The 20,264-nt window shown below is 49.1% G+C and overlaps 1 protein-coding gene across 2 annotated transcripts in view; it reads left to right on the plus strand.

The window, feature by feature from the left end:
* Positions 1-20,264, plus strand: part of kremen1 (kringle containing transmembrane protein 1) — a 54,157-nt gene that overhangs the window by 10,414 nt on the left and 23,479 nt on the right. For both annotated transcript variants that reach the window (XM_047329283.1, XM_035640854.2), the window contains exons 2-3: positions 8,886-9,048; positions 16,969-17,060. In XM_047329283.1, the coding sequence (XP_047185239.1) occupies positions 8,886-9,048; positions 16,969-17,060 (255 nt within the window). The remainder of the gene's footprint in view (positions 1-8,885; positions 9,049-16,968; positions 17,061-20,264) is intronic.

A 20,264-nucleotide genomic window follows, 5' to 3' on the forward strand; every position in this document is an offset into this window, starting at 1 on the left:
TTTGCCACTCGCTCCAAATGAGCATGCTGGAGATTCATTGGATGCAGATGGGTGCATGTTTGTGCTCCACACATGGGCCGTGTTAATCCACCACTGCGAGCGAGCGAGAAGCAAAAGTTGATGAAACCATAGAAATTCTTTCGGTCCGCGTCCGTAACTGCTCTTTTGATGCTGACCCCTCCGTGTCCATCTAATCCCCAGCGCTGCCCGGAGGGCGGACCAAATCCGCCCAAACAGTCCGCTTTAGTTACGTTTAATCACAACACATGGCTCTAAGCCTCACTCAGACATTTGATCGACTTAAGCCCAATTTCCAGTAACCATGTTGTTCCACTTCTGAAGGGAACAATTACTGGGAAGGGGCCTCAAAGCTGCATAATAAAGGCCCAGGATTCCCAGGCTAACGTGACCTTGGTGGTCGGATTGTAGAGAACATAGAGACACACATACAGTACAGACATATTGAGTTTTTTTAAGTTTGAGTTTGAGTTTTGTTAAAATAGACATTAAGGGGTATAAACCCCAGAGAACCGGCATTGACTGTCGGAGGATGACATTTCAGATATTTTGGGGGTTTGTTTTATGTCATTATAGAATAAATGTCTTTGTGTTTTGGACTGTTTGTCAGACAAGAACAAGGAGTCACAAAAATATTGACATTTTACAGTGTATAATAATTGATCGATGGAGGATATAATCCGCAGCGTACAGTAATTAATAGGGAAAATAGTTGTTACTCCGTCCTTAAATCACAGCAAACGGGCACATTGCGCAGGTGAGATTAAAAACGTTCAAAATCTGCCGTTTCCAATGACCTATACCTGTATACTCCTCCTCTTAATTTGACAGATATCAACAGTGACGTTGTCAGTATACATATGCAACTACTGCAAGCAGGAGACAGATGTGAGTTGAGGCTGAAGCAGAGGAGAGCCGGCCCCCCCGGCCTTGATGAAATGCCACTGATTTACTCATTCGCCAAATTAGATTCTGGTGTCACCTTTTGACTCCTGGCAGGAAATCCACAATAGGAAATAACTCATCAAAGCTGCAGGGACAAAGTGTAAAACCGTCCTCCAAAACGGCAGCAGAGGAGAGCAGCGCAGCCAGTGGAAAGTTGGATGCTGTCGAAAAAGTTCTGCGAAAACCCCCCACCCCCCCACCCCCAAAAGATTGTGAGCAGCACCTGCGCCCTCGCTGGAGGAAGAAATTCAGGATGGAGGGTTTTGCAGTCGACTGACATAATGTTCACATCCTGACAACTATTAACCTTTGAAAATCACGTCCTCTTAGAGCAGCTATTCCGCCGCGCTGCTCAATGGCCCCTGATGTCATTGTGATTCACTCTACATGGAAGACACCTAGAGAAAGAGATGCGGCATCCTTCTGTCGAGAAGAGGCGACGGCAACAAGAGCTGAGCTGTTGATCTGGTGCGGCGGCTTTTTTAGTTTTTAGTTTTTCTTTCCACATTAGCATTGCAGGTCACATCATCCCTCCCCCTCGACCCGAGACCTTTATTTATCCAAGTCACTTCATCTTCCCGGGACCCTGTAATCACACGGGACGTCTGAGGGAGAGAGGGAAGAGACAGAGGAGGTGCACGGAGGGGGGGGGGGGGGGGGGGGGGGGGGGGGGGGGGGGGGGGGGGGGGGGGGGGGGGGTGTAAGAGTTATACACTCAATCCGCTGCAACAGCACTGACGGAGCTTCAGACCGAACGAAACCACGTATAATTTACATTCCTCAGATACCAGCTAACCTGAGCACAAACAGCACGATCGAAAACAGGTGTGTTTAGCAACAATCCCTTCTCTTCTTCTGTTTTTCTTTTCGTTTTTTTTTTCCATGGCTCACCTTTCTTTCACATGCTGTGGTGGTGGCAGCCAGCCTATATACACACACACACACACACACACACACACACACACACACACATATGTGGACCTGAACTCCATCACGATATGAATCTAAATATTATCATTGGAGAAGTATGAATCGTGGAAATCATCCTCCACCAGCCTACATGGCAGGTTTGGAACGTCGTGGGAAATGACAGACGTGTGCGCCTAAACACACACACACACACACACACACACGTTAGCTCACACACTCACTGTACAGCACAGTGATGAGTGGGTGAGAATGGTATCGCCACAATGACACCGGCGGCCCCATACCACCGGGGGAACAAAGGAGGCCTGTGTGCATATTTGGACGTGTGTGCACGTGTGTGTGTGTGCACGCGCGCGCGTGTGCGTGTCTTCCCTCCACATTGGATTCATCTTAGAAATACTGCGGCTGCTCTGCTGATGAAAATTGCTCCCTTCCATTCTTACTGTAAATGCATCTTGGTGGGAGGAGGGAGGGGGTGCGGGGTGTGGGAGGGGGGGGGGGGGGGTTTATGAGAGGAGGGGTGAGGGAGAATAATAAAAAAAAAAAAAAAGGAAAAGCTGGAATGATGTGGGCAGGAGCGCAGATTAATACATGTCCTGTCACTGAGTTTGTTTGTCGTCGGAGGGCTCGTTTTACCGTTCACATACGGGGAAAACAAAAAGGGAAGAGTCGAGCAACCCTTTAAAACCCCTGCGTGCCATTAGCGACAGTGTGAGCCGTCACGTCTGGTATCGCACGCCACAGAGCCGCCGGTTATCAAAAGGCCGCGCGCTGCGTGAAGCCCATATGGAGATGTGTTGTTTTCTTTCCCTCGCAGAAGACACACGCATTAGCCAGACACATTTTTTTTTTCTTCTTTCCTTCCTCCAAAGCCCGGGCAGTTGTGTTTGCTGGTTGAAGGGGCCCCAGCGCGCAGCTGCGCCACAGAGCCCCTGTGGAATGAGAGCGGTACTTTTCAAAGTCAGACCTTCTCTTGTTAGGGATGCAAAATGTGTGTGTGTGTGTGTGTGTGTGTGTGTGTGTGTGTGTGAGAATGTGTGTGTGTGTGTGTGTGTGTGTGTGTTTGTGTGTGTGTGTGTGTGTGATGGCTGTTAATTTTACAAACCTGGGGCCACGTCTATAACGCGGGGAAACGTGACAAAAACAAAGTGTTCACTTCAACTTCATTGCTTGCTACGCACAAGACGGAGAAAATTAGAGGCCGGGTTAACAATCTGCAGGATCATAAAAACGGTCTTTGTCCCACCCTGACTCACTCTGTGTGTGAGGGTGTGTGTGTGTGTGTGTGTGTGTGTGTGTGTGTGTGTGTGTGTGTGCCGCTCTGTTTTCCCCTCTCTTCTTTCTTTTCTGCTTAATTCTGCCTTCCCCCCCGTGCCGTCGCTCCGTCTGTCACAATCCTTTTCGCTGAATTCTCGAACGCTCTGCTCTGATTCGCAGTTTGGGCTTTAATCTAAGACGGATCGATTCCCCGAAGGCGCTAATTTGTGCACCCCGGAAAGCTTCTGAACCGAGCGCCCCCCCCCCCGCCCCCCTTGGGCTCATCTGGGCTCCTCTGCCGCCCGCTCCCCTCTCTCAAGTCTTGTTTACTCTGGTGTCAGAGTTGGTTTAGAGCAGGTTCAGTGGCGTGCGTTGAGCATGCAGGAGATTCCCCCCTTTTGTTTGTTTAACCCCTTTAACCCCCCCGGCCCCCCCCCACCCCACCCCACCCCGTCGTAGTAGAGAGTTGCGTGTGTTACGAGAACCGAGGATGTAGCGCTCGAGGCGAACAAGCTTTTGCAATCTTGTTTGGAAATACGGCCTCGTTTTTTGGCAGATGTCGAGTTGCACGACTTGAAGAAACCGTGAAGAGGTTGCCAGAGGGTGGTAATTGAACACGACACCCCGTCCGCCCCTCATGTCAGGCTGGCTGGCAGGTCCCTTAGTCGTCCCTTCTTTTTTCTGCCAGCGGTTTCAGCAAGTGCCTGGATGTCCTTTACGTCGATGTGAAGCGCCTGCAGCCCATCAGTCTCCCTCCCTGAGCGTCTGCCAAGCAAAACTCCAAACCGTACCAATCCCGCTCCATCCTTGTCCACCAACTAAGCCAAAAGCTCCCCGCGCTGTCAGATATCGTCTCAACCTCTCTGGATGTTTTTATCTGCGTCAGTATGTCCGCTGATTGATTTCCGCAAAATCGCTAGTGACACAACACGTAAATTTGGGTCCAGAGAGAGAAGCTTGTGGCAACAAAAAAAAATAACAACCCCAAAAAACTCGGATGGTTTCCGTTTTTTTGCGCCATCAAAAAGAGGGGATTTTGGCAGCTCGTGAAGCCCACCGCTGGCTCCAGAAGATCAGACCCTTTTCATTTACCGAGCCCAAATAATAGAGGGGCCACGCTAGAACGAGATGGGGCCGTGTTTTATAGGTGCTACCCAGCGACTCTCTGGCAGGGCAGCGGCCTTGTGAAGCTGCGGCCACTGCGGTGGGGAACTCAGGGGGCGGGGCAGTGGAGGGTTTTCTCGCAGGGAGAATGGTGGTGATGGAAGCTATTTTGGGAGTGAATGAGGTCTTTTTTGGTTTATGGCCTGCTGATCCGGGGCCACAACCTATGACAAGCCCATGAAGTGAAGAGGAGGAGGAGTGTCAAGTCCCATTGAGAAGTCGCCGTCTCGCAGATTTAGAGGCATCCGTTCTCATCGCGCTGGAGGCAACACTTTCACTGACCCCCTCTGGCATGAGGGTGCTTCTTTTGAAAACAAAAAAAAAGGCAGCTGAGAGATCAGAGGACGCAAGGTGTGGCCCACCAGCTGCCAAGTGAGCGGTCGCCGGCTTCTCCGTGGCAATGGCCGGTTCCATTAACAAGAGCCTCACTGAATCCATAGCTATCTGTGAGACGTGGAGGAGAAATGTGAAGCAGTCTTCCCGCGATTCTCTGAAGTCTGATGCGGTTTTGATGTGGAAATGGATGCTGTTGGGGGAGAAGGGAAACCAGACTTGTGTTGCAGCCAGCTGCACCCCCCCCCCCCCTCCCAGAAAAGAACTCTGTAACCCGCTACATCTGGCCCGGTTTGGCCCGGCCCTGGCCTCTGCTCTTACTACACCGACATTACAGCCCTAATGGTTACCAGGACACTTTGGAGGGGAAACATATCGTCTGTCATTTTGGGCTTTGTACTCTGAGATCCTCTCAAAACTTCCGGTTCTAGGCGTGTCGCGCTGTGCATTTATGTTCCTGTCGTTAAAAATAAAAAAACTCGCTCAGTGTCAATTTGTAATAGTGGAAGGATCGCTCACGCACCACGTCTGCGTCGCCGTCCCCCGAAAGCTGGAAGCGTATAATAACGATGGAAGGAAGCTCTTCATGTCAGCCCTCCGCGAGGGAAGCAGTCGTCTGTAATTATCACTGCGTTTCATCCCTCGCGGGAAAACACAACAAATAGGAGCTCTTGTGTGACCTGGCAACGCGTTTCAGAGAAACCATTTGTTTGTCGGCTTGAGGGGTTCATGTTGTTTATGTTCCCGCCGTCACGTGACCAGGCCCCAGCCAGCACATACTGTACACCGCCCGCCCCCCATCCCCTCGCCCCGTTTTTCCTCGGAGCATCAAGTGCATTTGAAGTTGCAATGTGGAAATCATTAGCCACAAATCCCAACAAATATAATGACAGGGCGATTAGGTCTCTCTCATCCATCCTCTGCTGTTCTGTTTTTTTTCTTCCCTTTTTCATCTCCCGCCGCCCGGGCGGTGCAGTGTTCTGCGAGCGCAGGGCTCGGTCAAGGGCGAGTCCTCTCCTTCTTCCCTTCTTTTCCCGGACTTTTTCTATTTGTAGATCTGCATGTATTTTATACGAGGCTTCTACCCCCCCCCCACCCCCCCTTTTCTCCCGGTCTTTCATGCGGTGGTGGTTCTGTTTCCCATCATGGCCTATGATGAAACCACACGAAAGCCCGCTTTCCCCCGTGTGACGAGAGCGCAACAGTTGCTTGGTGACAAGGAATGGGGGGGGGGGGGGGGGGGGGGGGGGGGGGGGGGGGGGGGGGGGGGGGGGGGGGGGGGGGGGGGGGGGCGTGTTCGGAGGGGTGTGGAAGTGGTGATGGTCCAATCAGCGGATGAGCTCTTCCTCTGTCACAGGACAAGGATAAAATGCCCATATCCAAACGTCCCAGCGTTAAATTTTCTCTTTAGCGTAATAGATGTGTGGCGGTCCACAGGGCTCTTAAATGGCCCATTCATCTTTTACGATGGCCTCACTTATCTCTGAGTCCTTGCAGATCTGCTACTTCCCATTCCCGCCACAAGCAAATGGTGCCTTGAAACCGCACGGAACACCTCCTCCTCCTCCTCCCCATCCTCCTCCTGGTGGCAAAAACGCTGCCATGTATTTACCATCTCATCCTGGAAAGCTAACTTGGCCGCGGCAGGGCGGGACGGTCGCCAGCGACGGCCTTGTTCCAAGCCGACCATGTGCAGGTCGCCGCGGATCCTGAAACTCCAGAGCAAAGTTTCCCGAAGGAGGCGAGGAGACGTTCACAAAGTCATCCGCCCCTTTTCTTTCTTTCATTTTTGACACAGTGCGTTGAGCGGCGTCGCGCGCTGCCAAGTTCAGTCATTTTAATACTCGTTCTTTCTGAGGGGGGAAGATATTTGAAGGATGTGAGCTCATTTGGGATGCAGTCGGTTTGCCCTGTCCCTGCCTGATGTTATCCTCTCTGACTGGGGCACTAACAGTCGTGATTGCTTTTGGGGAGCAGTGACTCATGATTGTGCTTGTGCCGCTGCCAAACTCTCGGTAGCAGTGTTTCCCTCTCTCTCCCTCTCTCTTGCTGTTGCCGTGGCTGGCGGCAAACCAGGAAAAAAAAAATGTAAATGCACTGAAAATTCATCATGGTCGAGTCCCGTCTACACAGATTAGTATGAATCATTTTTTATACAACGCATATCCAAATGCCATCCCTCTTGAACCCTACCTTGGTATCAGAACACCCTCTTCTACACACATGTGCATTATTTAACACGCCTCACCTGTCCCCTGGGCGTCGTCCGCCCCTCCCAAGGGTGGGAGGAGGCGCGACCCCTGTTGTAACGCCGTTAAGCTGTTTTTCCAACTTTATGGCGCCGCGTTCAGCCCTCAGCCACTCTCGAGGGGGATTTACGACCCCGCTGGTTGATCCCCTTGCGTGGCGAAGGTGGTATTAATTTGCTAAAGAGAGCGGGGAGCCCTTTTACAGACAATGGAGGGGCATCATAATTGCAGGAACCCGACACCCCCGTGGCTCCCCGTTGCCGCCGTTGAACTCCTGTCAGCCACACGATGTATGGCTGGTAAGCCTGACTGAGCATCGTAGCCGAAAAAATGCTTTAATTAAACGCGACTTTGGCCGACACAGAGCGGCCCGGGCCCCTGATTTACGCTAAGTGTTAGCATGTGCATTTTGCGGTGGTAGATTGCATGTTTCCATGGCAACTGACTTGCATTCGTAAAAAGTATCTTTTGAAATGACTAAACAACGTCGGAGCTGGGACTAACGTAAGCAGGAAACGCAACATTGATTTGCGGGATGACTGAGCTCCACAAATGAGAAAACATTTCCTCCCAACGTTGAATTATCGACGTTGCTCATGATCTTCACTATACCTGTGGAGCGACCGACAGAGGTCGCCCCCTGGGGGACGGACCTGGCAACAGACCACTGCAGTTGCGCCGCGAGGCTCCGAGAGACGAAGCAATCCCGCCAAACAGAGGTGTCTGCTTGTACATGAGTTGAAAGGGGATGACAGAAAAGTCAAAAGCAGAAGAGGAGGAAAGGGTCGAGAGTGAGAGCGAGAGAGAGAGAGAGTTGAGCGGGATCATAAGATGATAGCAATAGAGGGAGGGGGGGAGGAAGTTGGGGAACCCCGAACTCGGAAGAAGAAAATGAGAAGAGCGCCTCGGAGCACAGCTGGTTCACCGAGGGGTGTGATGACTGTCATATTGCAGTGCATTAGCTCATGCTCGGCCCAGACAGCTTGACTTGATGAGAGGGGCCGGTCATTGGCTAACCGCGCACATAGCAACTAGACGCTGTGGAGACGGGCCAAACAAGCGTATTGAGTAAGAGTATTGGGGGGGTTTTTTTGGGGGGGGGGGGGGGGGGGGGGTTTCTGATTGACAGGTTATGATGTAAAATAGTCTCAATACTTTCATGTGCTCTGCTCTTGCTCAACGTTAGAACTGGGGTGTGTTATGTGAGCTATACATATATATATATATATATATATATATATATGAGTATCCGTAGCAACTACGAGTCATCATAACGATGCCACAATTAATTAATATTTCTGTTTGTGATACATTTAAAAGAAGAATTCGGTTGCAGCTGTTAAAATCTCTTGACAGGAGCAGCATCCCCCCCCCCCCCCCCCCCCCCCCCCCCCCCCTCCCCCCGGCCCCCCTGCCCTGAGGTCCAGTGCGATGAGCGCTGATGATGGCTCATCAGGCTCCCATCAGCCATTGTTTATTTGAATTCCCTCTTTTCGGGGAAGAGAAGCTCGCCTCTGTTGGGAACCCGGCTCTCTCTCGTTCTCATTCTTCCTCTCCCTCTCTCTCTCTCTCTCTCTGACTTGGGCCATATGGTTGTCGTCCGTTTCCTGGAAATTCAAGCCATGTTTGCTTTTGTTGTATATCTGAGGGGCATGCCCCCCCCCCCGCCGTGTTCCATGTGTGTTGACATTAATTGGAACAATGCAGCGACTGATGTTGCCGTAACACGTTTGGCCGGAGCTTGAAAATGAATTGTGCCTGGGCAAAGAAGACAGTTATTCCAAACTTATGGTCTAGGAACATTCCAAACTCCAAATTAAAACACTAGAGTATTTCACAGAATCCAGATTCCTCCATAAAGCACCGCAGCATATGTGGCTGCCTTTAACATGCCTATGTTCTCTAAGCTCTTCTAGATTTCCCTCTTTTTCCTAGACGTCTAATCCCATTCTCCTTCAACCCTCTTCCATTCCCTTCTTCTGCTCACAGAGTGTTACACGGCCAACGGCGAGGACTACAGGGGCCTCCAGAACCAGACCAGCCTCCACGGCGGGAAGCCCTGTCTCTTCTGGAATGAGACCTTCCAGCACCCGTACAACACCCTCAAATACCCCAACGGAGAGGGCGGCTTGGGCAGCCACAACTACTGCAGGCGAGTCGCTCCTCTTCATCGTTTTTTAAAATGTCGTACCAAAAAACGACCACTCCAGAAGTCGAGAAAAACCAACTGTTACCTGAGTTTTAATCTCTGTTAATATCCTCATGACCCATACATTCTCTGTGGGTTCGAGGAGCAAGACAATAAGCTTTGATGCGGACTGTATTTATATAGAGCTTTTATAGTCACATCCACCCGTCTCACACACACACACACACACACACACACACACACACACACACACATATTCATACAGCGCTGCTTTTTACCGCACATTTTCTTCTGGCACATTCATTCCTGAGAGCAAATCAAACTGCCCATGCATAAAACTATATGGGTGAGAGTTCATTTGAATCAGCGCTGGATATTCAGTAGATCTTCCACAAAAACATGCTCGCAGTGTGAGGCTGATGTTAAAAAGAAAAATGTTTAGACTCGCACGTTTAAAATCTGTCTTTCTGAAATTGCGATGTTTGACAGAGCTTTTGAACTTCCCAGACAAGACATGTGACTTCCCCTTATAATTTAGAACCTGGGTCGTTTTTTTTTCGCGAAGGCTTCGAGCACACGGGACCTGTTCAGAGATCTGCCTGGTGAATATTTGACTGGCGACACCCACACAGAGAGTTCAGCCTTGTCACGACGGGGACACACACACACCTGATGAGTCTGTGGAGGCGAATCTGCATCCCTCATCCCTGGGATGCAAAGGGACGCGGTGGTTTCGTGGAGAGGGGGGGGGTTGTGTCCAGTGAAACCATTTCTAACCATCAGTCACACTCCCAAGTCCGTGTACAATTTGTGTATTTGCAGGGAGCCACACTGTTTCGTGAGTCAGCTCAAATTCACCAAGACGGCCAGAACAGTGGCTTGGCCCAGATCGCCAAACCATAAGAAACAGAACCAAACTCGCCAAACAGTCGCCAGTCAGCAAGCGGCCACTTCGTGGCATGTCTGCACGAGGTCAAGACTTTTTGTCCGCGCGGCCGTCACGCGTGAGCGCTGCTGTGTGCACGCGTGTTTAGCATGTACGTGTCCGCTGGGCAGAGTGTTTTGTGTGAGATGTGAGATGTGTGTGATTTGTTTGATGGAATTATTTTTGTCTATGTGGAGAACTGCCGGCGAGGTTGTCGCACAATTTGGGTGGCAAATCACCCGCATCTACATGGAGTGCATTTTGCAATTCAAATTCCCTTTTCAATATTTCGTTAACCACCTTTAGCCCTCAGTCGCACTCTCTCCCTTACCCCCCCCACACACACACACACACACACTTTGTCCTATCTCTGTTTGTCTTTCGTCTGAGGCTTAAACTTTTCTGGATGGAATTCTCGGCGGTATCGTTCTCAGACAACAGGGCGGTGATAACAGCATGAAAGTGAGAGGTGGGGAGGGGGTAAAGAGGAGAGCCCGAGCAGTGTTGGCATGTCTGACCCCCCCCCCCCCCCCCCCCCCCCCCCCGAGGCAAAAGCTGTGGTTTTATGAGCTGAGAGCTGCGGCCGGATGCACAGGTGGAAAATGCAGAGCGGGAAGAATCACCGCGTTCTCAACTTGAACACTCGACTCTATGAACGCATCGTGTATCAGATGTTGAGGAGTGGAGGATTACAAACTCACTTCCCCGTCCCATGATCACTGAGCTTTTTTTCCTTTTTCGCGCTGGTGATTTAGGTCGCGAGAGAGAGGCCTAACAGCCCCCCCCCCACACACACACACACACACACACACACACCCCCCACACACACACACATTTCATCTTTATAGCCTGCTATAAAATAGCCCAGTGAAAACTGGGAGAAACTGGGCAGAGGGAAATGTCACATTATTCCCCCTGGAAAAAAAAGAAAAAGAGAGAGAAAAAGAGAAAGAGCACAAAGCCTCAAGGACAAGAGCTCTCGTGTCTCAGCTGAGATTCATTTCGAACTCATTTCATATCTCGGAGTGGAAGTAAATGATCTACTCTCAAGTCTGGTGTCGAGCTCAGGCCTCAACTTTTGCGGTCGTACGCCGCACTCACATTTAAACCACGTCCCTTTTTGTCTTTCCCAGTTCTTACGTTCCTCTCTGACCCTTTTCATAAGAACAACATCGCACTCATCGAAGTTCCGACTCCCATTTCGCTTATTCCTCCCTCTAATCTGCTGTTATAGGCTGATGTTGGAGCCTGTGCCCGGTGCATTAGTTCAGAGTGTGTCACGCACAGCAGTTCGGCGGGCGGTTGAATAGCTCCGCCAGCCATTCCCTGGCTATTTATATGCAGGTGTGTGTGTGCCTGTGTGTGTGTGTGTGTGTGTACTGTAGAATTTATGAGAGTCCACTATGGCTTCTAATGCTTTTCCTGAACACAGATGAGATAATGGAAATGCCAGAGTGAATAGTGTCCCCGCGTTGATTGTAATTGCGTCTCCGTGATGTCAGGTGCAAATCCGAGGTCAAGGGGGAAGACTGCAGCCCACTTGTCCAGCCGCTCGACGACCGAATCGCAGTCCCCGTGCTGCCGCTGCTGCCGCTGCTTCTGGTCAATTGAGCAGGTTAATAGAGGTGTCCCGCGAGGAGACGCACTGTGTGGCGCCGTCGTCGTCATAGTCATCGCAGAAGAGAAGTCAGATCCAGTTCCGTGCATTGAGAGAGTCTCAAACTTCCACCGCAGATTGTAGCACACGTCGCCCGACTTTTTGATGGATTGGCTGAGTGAATTAACTCCTAGTTAACTTCATGCCCTCAAATTTTAGCGTCTCAAGGGACTTCGGGTGCCCTCGGCCAAAAGGGGCCTGGTGGGCCCGATATCGAACCAGGGCCTCGGCAGGAGACGTCCAGCCATGGTGTCGTTGCAGTCTCCCGTACAAAGGCGAATCATAGAATTAAAGGGGATTTTCACAAAGTTGTCGTTGCTGTGGACTAACTTACTTGTAATCAGCCGTTCTCGGGGTCTCAGGTCGCGGCCCCAGGCAGCGGCCTGGTTTAACTACCCAGTTGCAAACGCCCCAGATTTTTTTTATGTACACAGGCTCGTACCTTGGATTCTTTCTCCAAGAAACCACTCGTTCCTTCTTTTTTTGTTGTTGATTTCATAGTAGATAGTTTTATGCTCCGCACTGCACGAAACATTCCCCGTGGGAAGCAAGGGCACCTGAAATAATTCCTCCCACCTCGATTCAAGTCAATGTTGTCCTCTCTTCCCGTAGACAGTGGCCCCGCTAACTGGGGATAGTAATCCTCAGTCCTCCGTGTCAACGTTATCGTTGGAAACGCCGTCTGCTGGAGTTTCAAAGACAAACCGCTGACCGGGACTTCTGTGGATTATCCAAAGTGCCGGGGATTGTTTTTCTGGAAAGATTACGCTTGCGGACGAAAAAATAAAAGTCCCAATGCTCTGAAGCACTGCGAATGAAAATTCCATTCGTCTCTGTCGTATTGTGGCGGTGGAAGAGAGTCTCAGAAAACAGATTTAAATCTTAAACCTTGGGCACCAAAAAACCAAACATGGCTGGATACTAATAGGTTTAGGTGAAATCGACCCTTTTAGAGATATTAGGGAACGGAGGCTCACATGACACGGCCGCGTATTTTGCACAGAGTGACCCGTGAGGGATCAACAATGGACAGTAGACTATACATATCGGGCCCCTCGTCCTCAATACATGCATTCATGCAGCAGCAGCAGCAGCAGGCAGCGGTTTGCATGCTAAATCATCCAAGTCAATTAAAGAGTCTTCTCTCCGGCAGTAAATTGCCAGACTGTGATCTGCTGTTGACCTCAAACCCCCGATCCAGACAGGCCCCTCGCCACCACTTTCCAATCAGCATTTTTCCTCATCGCAGTTCCGCGAAACGACAGGAAGTTTAGCTTTTGTCTATTTTGACATGTCTACTAGGGGCCCAGGGCCAATCGGAATTACGGATGGTAACGGTATCACGGTATATTTGTTTTTCCTTAAAACAACTGCAGCCGCTGTTGTTCGACGCTTTCCGCTCGACTCTGGACTATTTTAAACCCAAACCACGTTCGTGTTGGGTGGAAATTGCACCGGTCCCGTTTGCGGTTTCAGCCGTTTCTTTAGGCCCCTTTCATACGGCATGTTCAAGACGGGATGTGTTTGGTTCTTTATTCCGCTTCAGGTACAAACACAGAAAGGCAGCGCAGGCATGGCGGGACAGGCGTCAACACAACGGCTAGTTTCATACTTTCCACGTCGGGGTTGGAGAGACAGAAATCTCACCATCGAAGAGGCTTTTTTATCGGAGGTTCTGTGGGTGGCGTCCGTGTGCCGTCCAATTGCGCGACCCGGCCACTACGCTGCAGGGCTACCAACTGCACATGGTCGCCGCAGAATCCAAACATAGTAGACAGTAGCGTCATAAGAATAACGACGTGTGCGTGGTGTTCACGGCTATCCCTGAGCGCAATACGCAAATCACGTTGTACACGCCTCTGGTCCTGGAAGCGTTACGTTGGCGTCGTTTCCAAACAAAGCAGCGCGTGCTTTCACGTTCCCAAGATGATCTGCTTGCGCGTTTGCTCCAAGGGGCCAACTGATGCTGATATATCTTTTTTACTGTCCACCAGTTTAACAAAACAAAAGACTGGACTGTACAACTGGAAGCATGTCATTCCCAGCATTTGCGCACGTGGTTTGATAGTAAAGAATTTTCACGATTTTTCTTTATACGTAGCTTATCCGTGCCAGGTATTTTAAAGAGGCTCGTAAGTTTACTCATTAAGGTACATGGAAAATGGTTATTAAAGGAAACCTTTTGAACAGCCAGCCAGCGACAGCTGTTTTTCCCCCAGCGCTCAGATGTGAGCCACACACACTCGCCTCCGAATGCAAGAAGCGGAGGGCCTGTGAGGCGGAAAAACGCAGTGTGGCTGTAATTGGCCCTGTACCAAAAGTGTGTGGCTCTCTGCGAGCGGAGTGAGTCAATCAGCGTAATCGTGCCAATTAGGTGTCCAAACATCTTCAGAGATCTACCTCTGGGTATGGGAGTGTTCCAACCGGCTCTTCTGCTCGGAGCCAGGGGGGCCACCTCTGACGCACTCGTATATATATTTATATAAATATATGTGTATACGTTTTCCTCTGCCGCCGGGTTTAACGAATGGATTTCCCTTCATCGAGGTCTGCTCTTATCTGCTCTGTGGCACCCCAGCTAAACTGAAGTTTTCTGCTTTCCAACTTCTGTACCAACCTCACTCCACACACACACACACACACACACACACACACACACACTGGTACCTGGGGCAGGGTGATTTCTCAATCATGTGGCCTGTTCACCGTCGCCCTGTGGGTGATTTGTACATGCTTCTGCTTAAAGGGTGTGTGCAGATGTTGGTGTGCGTGTGTGTGTGTGTGTGTGTGTGTGTGTGTGTGTGTGTGAGAGAGAGAAAGAGAGAGATAAAACTAAACGGCTGGGGTTAGGCAGAAAGCTCAGACGGGGCACACACACCACATCATTTACCGATCAAAGATGTCGGTGGGTCAGACATGGGACGAGTGATCTACATTACAGAGATTTCTTTCTTTTTTCTTTCTTTTTTTTTAAAGCTGATTGTTGTAATTCATGTCTGCCTCCTCGGGGGCTGATTAAGAGAGTGCAGTAAATTACATAAGTGGCTATAGATGAGTTCTGGGGAGTCTTATTTCAAATGGGCCCATTACACGTTGACAGGCATGAAAAAAGAGACGGGGGAGAGAGAGCCGCAGAAAGGGCACATAATCCAATCTTTTGGTGGTCGGACCCAGTTTTTGCTCTTTTCAACTATTTCAGCAGCGGCCTCGGGCTAAACAAACAGGTGTCTGCCTTCCGCTCTGGGTGGAGCCACAAACAGGTCTGTGCTCATGATACGCTGTTGAAACCTTCTGAGAAACAGGGCTGGTTTTTTGTGAGCATGGGAAAAAAAAACCCACACATTTGTGGTTGTTTTGATGGCAGAATGATAGAATAAAGAATAAATAATCAAATGTTACTAGATTATTCACACGTCCCCATCGGCAAAAGGCTGTTCCAAAAAAAACAAGTCCACTAACTGTTTGTCAGACGTTGAGAGTGCGAAGCTCTGAGGCACTTAAACTTGAGTTCAACCCAGAAAAAAAAAAAGGGCTTTACAACGACATCTTTGTCAATACCTCATTCTCAGGGTGAAAAGAGAGGAGGAAACTCAGGATAGTGTTTTTTGATAGGAGAAGAAAAGGAATGGAAACGCCCTTCACAACTTTGCGGACAAAAGGTGAAACGGGATCGTGTAGCGCCGTAGGGCTATTTCAAGATGCTACAATGGGGTGTGTCAGAGAGAAAAGGTCTCTGGCATCACGGTCGGGGCTGAAGAACAAAACAAAAAAAAATAGCAGTGTCATCTTAGAAGGCTTTTTTTGAGTCAACAAGGTGAGTGTTTTTGTTTTTTTACAGTTCACGGTCATACTGAAATAGAGCTTAAAGAGCTGAAATAGCACCATCGCGACCCCCTCCCCTCGGAATACTAAGTGATTTGATTTCATTTATCAGAAATTTAGAGAGTTCCCATAATGGTCGTGATTTGCAAAAAAAGTTGCACCCCGGAGATATGGGAGCCTGCACCAAGATTTTAGTTTTTTTCTTTCCTTCCGTCTTCGACCCCCAGTCTTTATTGCTTTCGGTCGTGAAGTAGAAAACGCCAAGGGGCCTATCAGCCTTATACGTTGTGTTAAAAGTGCCTTGATGAGTTTCAAAAGAGGCCCAGACAAAAGCTATGGCCCCATAACTCATTCTGTTTTTTTTTTTGTTCGGGGGTTTGTATCTGGCCCAGAACAAAAGAGCCTTAACCTCCAACCACCCCCCCCCCCCCCACCCCCCATCCCCCCATCAAAGACCCCTTTGGACTGGCCCTTGACTGACACGCACGGTCAAGCCTTCACATAGCGCAGAGGAAGAGGCTTAACCAACAAGCGCCAGCGGGGGGCTGCTGAGAATGATTGACACAGCCCAAGATAATCTCCCTCTGAAGCATTATTTAGTAGTAGTAGTATTGGGCTCTCGACAGCGGGGTTTTCAGTTGATGGACGGTCTTTGTGTTGCTGTTTTCACATCCCTGCCATCGTCCCTTCTTTCCTTCCTTACGCCCTCCGACCTTCCTCTACCTTGTCTTTCTTCGTGACCTCCGTCACCTCCCCCAACAGACCCTTTTTTTTAAAAATACATCCACAATAAGATAAGGCCAAAAGCATTTCCATTTTTGAAAAGCTCAATTTTGGCTGCAGGCAGGGGTGTAGCACCAAATTCTGGGCCCTATACATGAGCAGTCTCTGTGGGGCCCCCACAGCTATGATGCTGATAAACTTATGATACTGTGTGTGTGTGTGTGTGTGTGTGTGTGTGTGTGTGTGTGTGTGTGTGTGTGTGTGTGTGTGTGTGTGTGTGTTCTAATATTAACTAGCTAGCTAACTCCTACTGTATTCAGCTAGTAAAAGTTACAGTTAGCTAGCTAGCTAGCAATAGCAGCTGTGTCGATCTCAGCTAGGTAGCTACTAGCTAGCTGCCGTAGTAGGAGTTTGCTAATAGCTAGCTCACCTTTCTTTTGAAAGAAATTAACAGTTGTTTCTCCTTGGTTAGATTTTCCTCTCTTTCCTCTTCTGGGACCCAGACTTCACTTTCTTGAGGGACGACATGACGAAGTCACCGGTCGGTAGATCAGCTGACAGATTCTCATGCTGAGTCGTGATGCTAAGGGCCGAGAGGGCCCTCAGAGAACCTCCACTATTTTTTTAAAATAAATAGTTCAGTCTCTCAAGCAATGTATTCAGTCAATTTTTTATTTATGTCAAGACAATTACTTAGAAAACACACTTGGGCCCTAGGGGTCGTCGTCCCACAGTGCCACACCCGTGGCATGCAAGATTTACCCTGGCTAACTTTCACGCCTCTCTCTGTCGGCAGGAATCCAGATGGGGACGTCCAGCCTTGGTGCTACATCGCTGATAACGAAGACGGGATCTACTGGAGATACTGTGACATCCCTTCGTGCCAGAGTAAGCAATCATCGCCACTCCTTTATCATTCTTTCTGCCTCTCTCTCTCTCTCTATATCCGCCTTCTCTGCCCTTCCATGCCCTCGGGGCCATATCACGGGCACACGGACCAGTGATTTTCATTGCTATGCTCATCTGCTTGCGCGCTGTGAATAGCTTTTATAGACTGTATGCCTTGTACACAGCTATTACCATCTAAAAAATGCCTCTAATTGCCTCCCATCAGCCCTCCTCCAGCCGTGCCCGGGCCTGTCCTCGCTTTAATGCGAGCTGTCAATCACTGCCTGTGTGTGTGTGTGTGTGTGTGTGTGTGTGTGTGTCCATAAAGTTCCCCCTTTGGCTTAGTAGCCTGTATTGACATGCTGTTTTTTTTAATGTTAGTGACTATATGCATCTACCTGTTGGATGTATTTGTACGTGCTGTTCACATGTGGACGTGAGAAAGTCCTCGACCCTGTCCTCTGACTCCTGGATGAATGTGAGAATGTTTGCTTTAGGGGATTTTGTGCTTCTGTGTATCTTCTCTAGCAGTCTGGCACACATGTACAAAGAGCCGCCTGGTTTAATCCCAGTACTTTTACCCGCCCACTTCTCTTTTTAAACACGCTGCTGTTGAAAACAAAGCCAAAAGGTCAGGATTTCCTCTAGACGAGGTTCACATATTGTAATTTCCTGCAAATATTTCATATTTGATGTGTGCTTCACTTTGCGAGGCAGATTACAGTCAGAATTGTTGTTGCGTATATTTAGTAACTATAAGAATGTAAAAGTTAAAGTCTGCCGCTGAAATTTAGCCAAGCAGAACTCAAATATACTTTTTAACGGAAAATAGATTCAATAATTCACTTCAGCCTTATGAAGGTAAAAATGTTGCAAAATGCAAGCGCTTGTAGACTGGATTTGTGAACCTTTAGAAAACAATGTGAGAACTTGTAGAAAACATTTGAACCTGTATGTTGAGATTACAAGTTTGCAGCTGCCAATATATTCATGTAAATATCAATTTACACATATGTGAATTTTTTTTTTTCGACTTCAAATCGACTTCTACAAGTTCTCACATTGTTTTCTACAGGTTCACAAATCCAGTCTACAAGCGCTTGTATTTTGAAACTTCTCTTCGGCCTCTTCAGTCACGAATTACATTCGCTTTTCTCATGAAATTAACCTCTACTGTATCATTCCTCTATTATCTCTGTGTCTGACAAAGTCCAACCTAAGTAAAGTCAAAGCCCCAGTGTGTAATTTTTATAATTTTTTGGCACCATGTGGTGGTAAAGTTGCAAACCCGAACCAACTGAGCACCCGACAGGGGACACTTTGTGGTGGCGCACCACTGATTGCATTTCCGGTTTCTGTGTGAACGCGACGTATTCTGGACCGTTCTGTGCAACAACCGTATTCAACACAACGTAGCAAACATGGCGACTCAGACGGAGGTCGGGTCCACCTCACGTAACTATATTTAACTCGTTCAGAGTTGACGGAAAAACATTGGTTCTTTGTTGCAGGTGATTATACATATGTGAACACATAGTTATGGACAACATATTCAATTTCTGTGAACAAGTTCTTATTATATATTACACGCTGTAAACTTTAAGCCTAAAGGATAATATACAGGATTTGAACTTGAGGTAAACTCGAGGACTGTAGTTATCAGACAGTGTGAAGTGCAAAATAAATGAAGGTGCAACCAGGTTTTGAGATCCTCCCAGCCCCTCGAGCTACCCCACCATTATCGTGTCTCCGTGGCGTGCTTTACTGAAGCCTGCTGTTTGAAAGGCTCAGTATCCATTAACCTAACTAATAATGCCTGTTGGCTGGATGGCCTGTGTGTATCCATGGTACTTTTTTTTGTGTGTGTTTGTGTGCATGTGAATGATTGTGTCTAGTAGGTTGTGTGCATCACATTAGACTTTTGACTGACCTATTTCAGACAAATGTCGATTTTGGCTCTGCGTGTCTAGGCGATCGTCCCGAACCTTTGTGGACCGGGAGGAGAGGGCGGCCCACACCGTCTCTGTTTGTCGCAGGGCTCGTCTCTTATCTCCAGTGAAAATTAGGCCAGCCTTTGTTCCAGATGGGCTTGCCGTGTGCTGGTTCAGCCTTGTTTTTGTCTGGGATCCGGTACTTCACAGCATGTAACCCATCCTTGTGACATGTGGCCCATTTCTGACGGCTGAGAGATTCGCCCGTATCAGATGCTGTCTTACATGAGCGATCCCTTTTCTGTTTGGGAATTGAAAGTTATTCAAAGCCTTGTAATGCAACAAAAGGAGTCGAGGTTCGCTGTGAGCCAGTGTCACGAAGACATGCCTGTGCTCAGTGGAGACGGTTTCTCCCTGCAGGGATACCGTGGCGCTTTCAGACACGAACGCTCCGTCTCATCCATTGTGGAACCACAATCGCCACGTGGTGCCTCACCTTCTGGCGGTGCCTGTTGTCGACATGCCGCATTTGAATGCTTTCAGCTCCCAAGTGAGAAAATGCCGATGCTCTGTGTTCTCAGTCTGCCGCTGGCGACAAAAGGCCGAAAAACACTGTGGTGTGCCAGAGAAAGGGCAACAGTGGTCTCTGTTTTCCTTTCGTCTGGCTTTTTTGTTTTGTCTGTGCCTTCGTTTTGTCTACTTTTCTGCTTACGCTTGATGTCGAGTGGCTGGTGGCCGCTGGCTGAGGCACCTGGAGCCTGCCAACGGTCAAGTCTGTCATCCAGCTGGGCTCCCTGTCATCTGGGGTCATGCCACCCCCGGTGAGGGGTGACACACCCTGGCGAAGTGCACACTGCCAGGCGGGTCACTCGAGGCCAGAAACACGCTCTCATGACAACGTGGATCACAGGGTAGGTCACGACATTTGTTGATCTTCGCAAAATCCCTCGTGGAAGCAGCTATCATGTGGTGGAGTTATCTAAACACTTCAACTGTCAAGGCACATCATCTACTGTACAAATTGACATTTCCATGTATGTCCTGCAACAATGGACACTGGTTTCGGGGCCCTTTTCCTTCCGAGGCCACTAAACGCTCAGCTAAGCATAGACATGTCACGAGCTCTGTTATTTATTGAAGGCCAGTTCCTGTGTAGCGGATCAGCCTTGCCCTGCAGACTGCAGACTCTTAAAATCTAAAACTTTCCTACAACAACCAACTCGAACTGGGTGTCCTCCGTATTCCTCCTCCTTCCATTGATTATGAATCGAAG

Source organism: Scophthalmus maximus, chromosome 19, assembly GCF_022379125.1.
Source record: "Scophthalmus maximus strain ysfricsl-2021 chromosome 19, ASM2237912v1, whole genome shotgun sequence".
Classification (NCBI taxonomy): Eukaryota; Metazoa; Chordata; class Actinopteri; order Pleuronectiformes; family Scophthalmidae; genus Scophthalmus; species Scophthalmus maximus.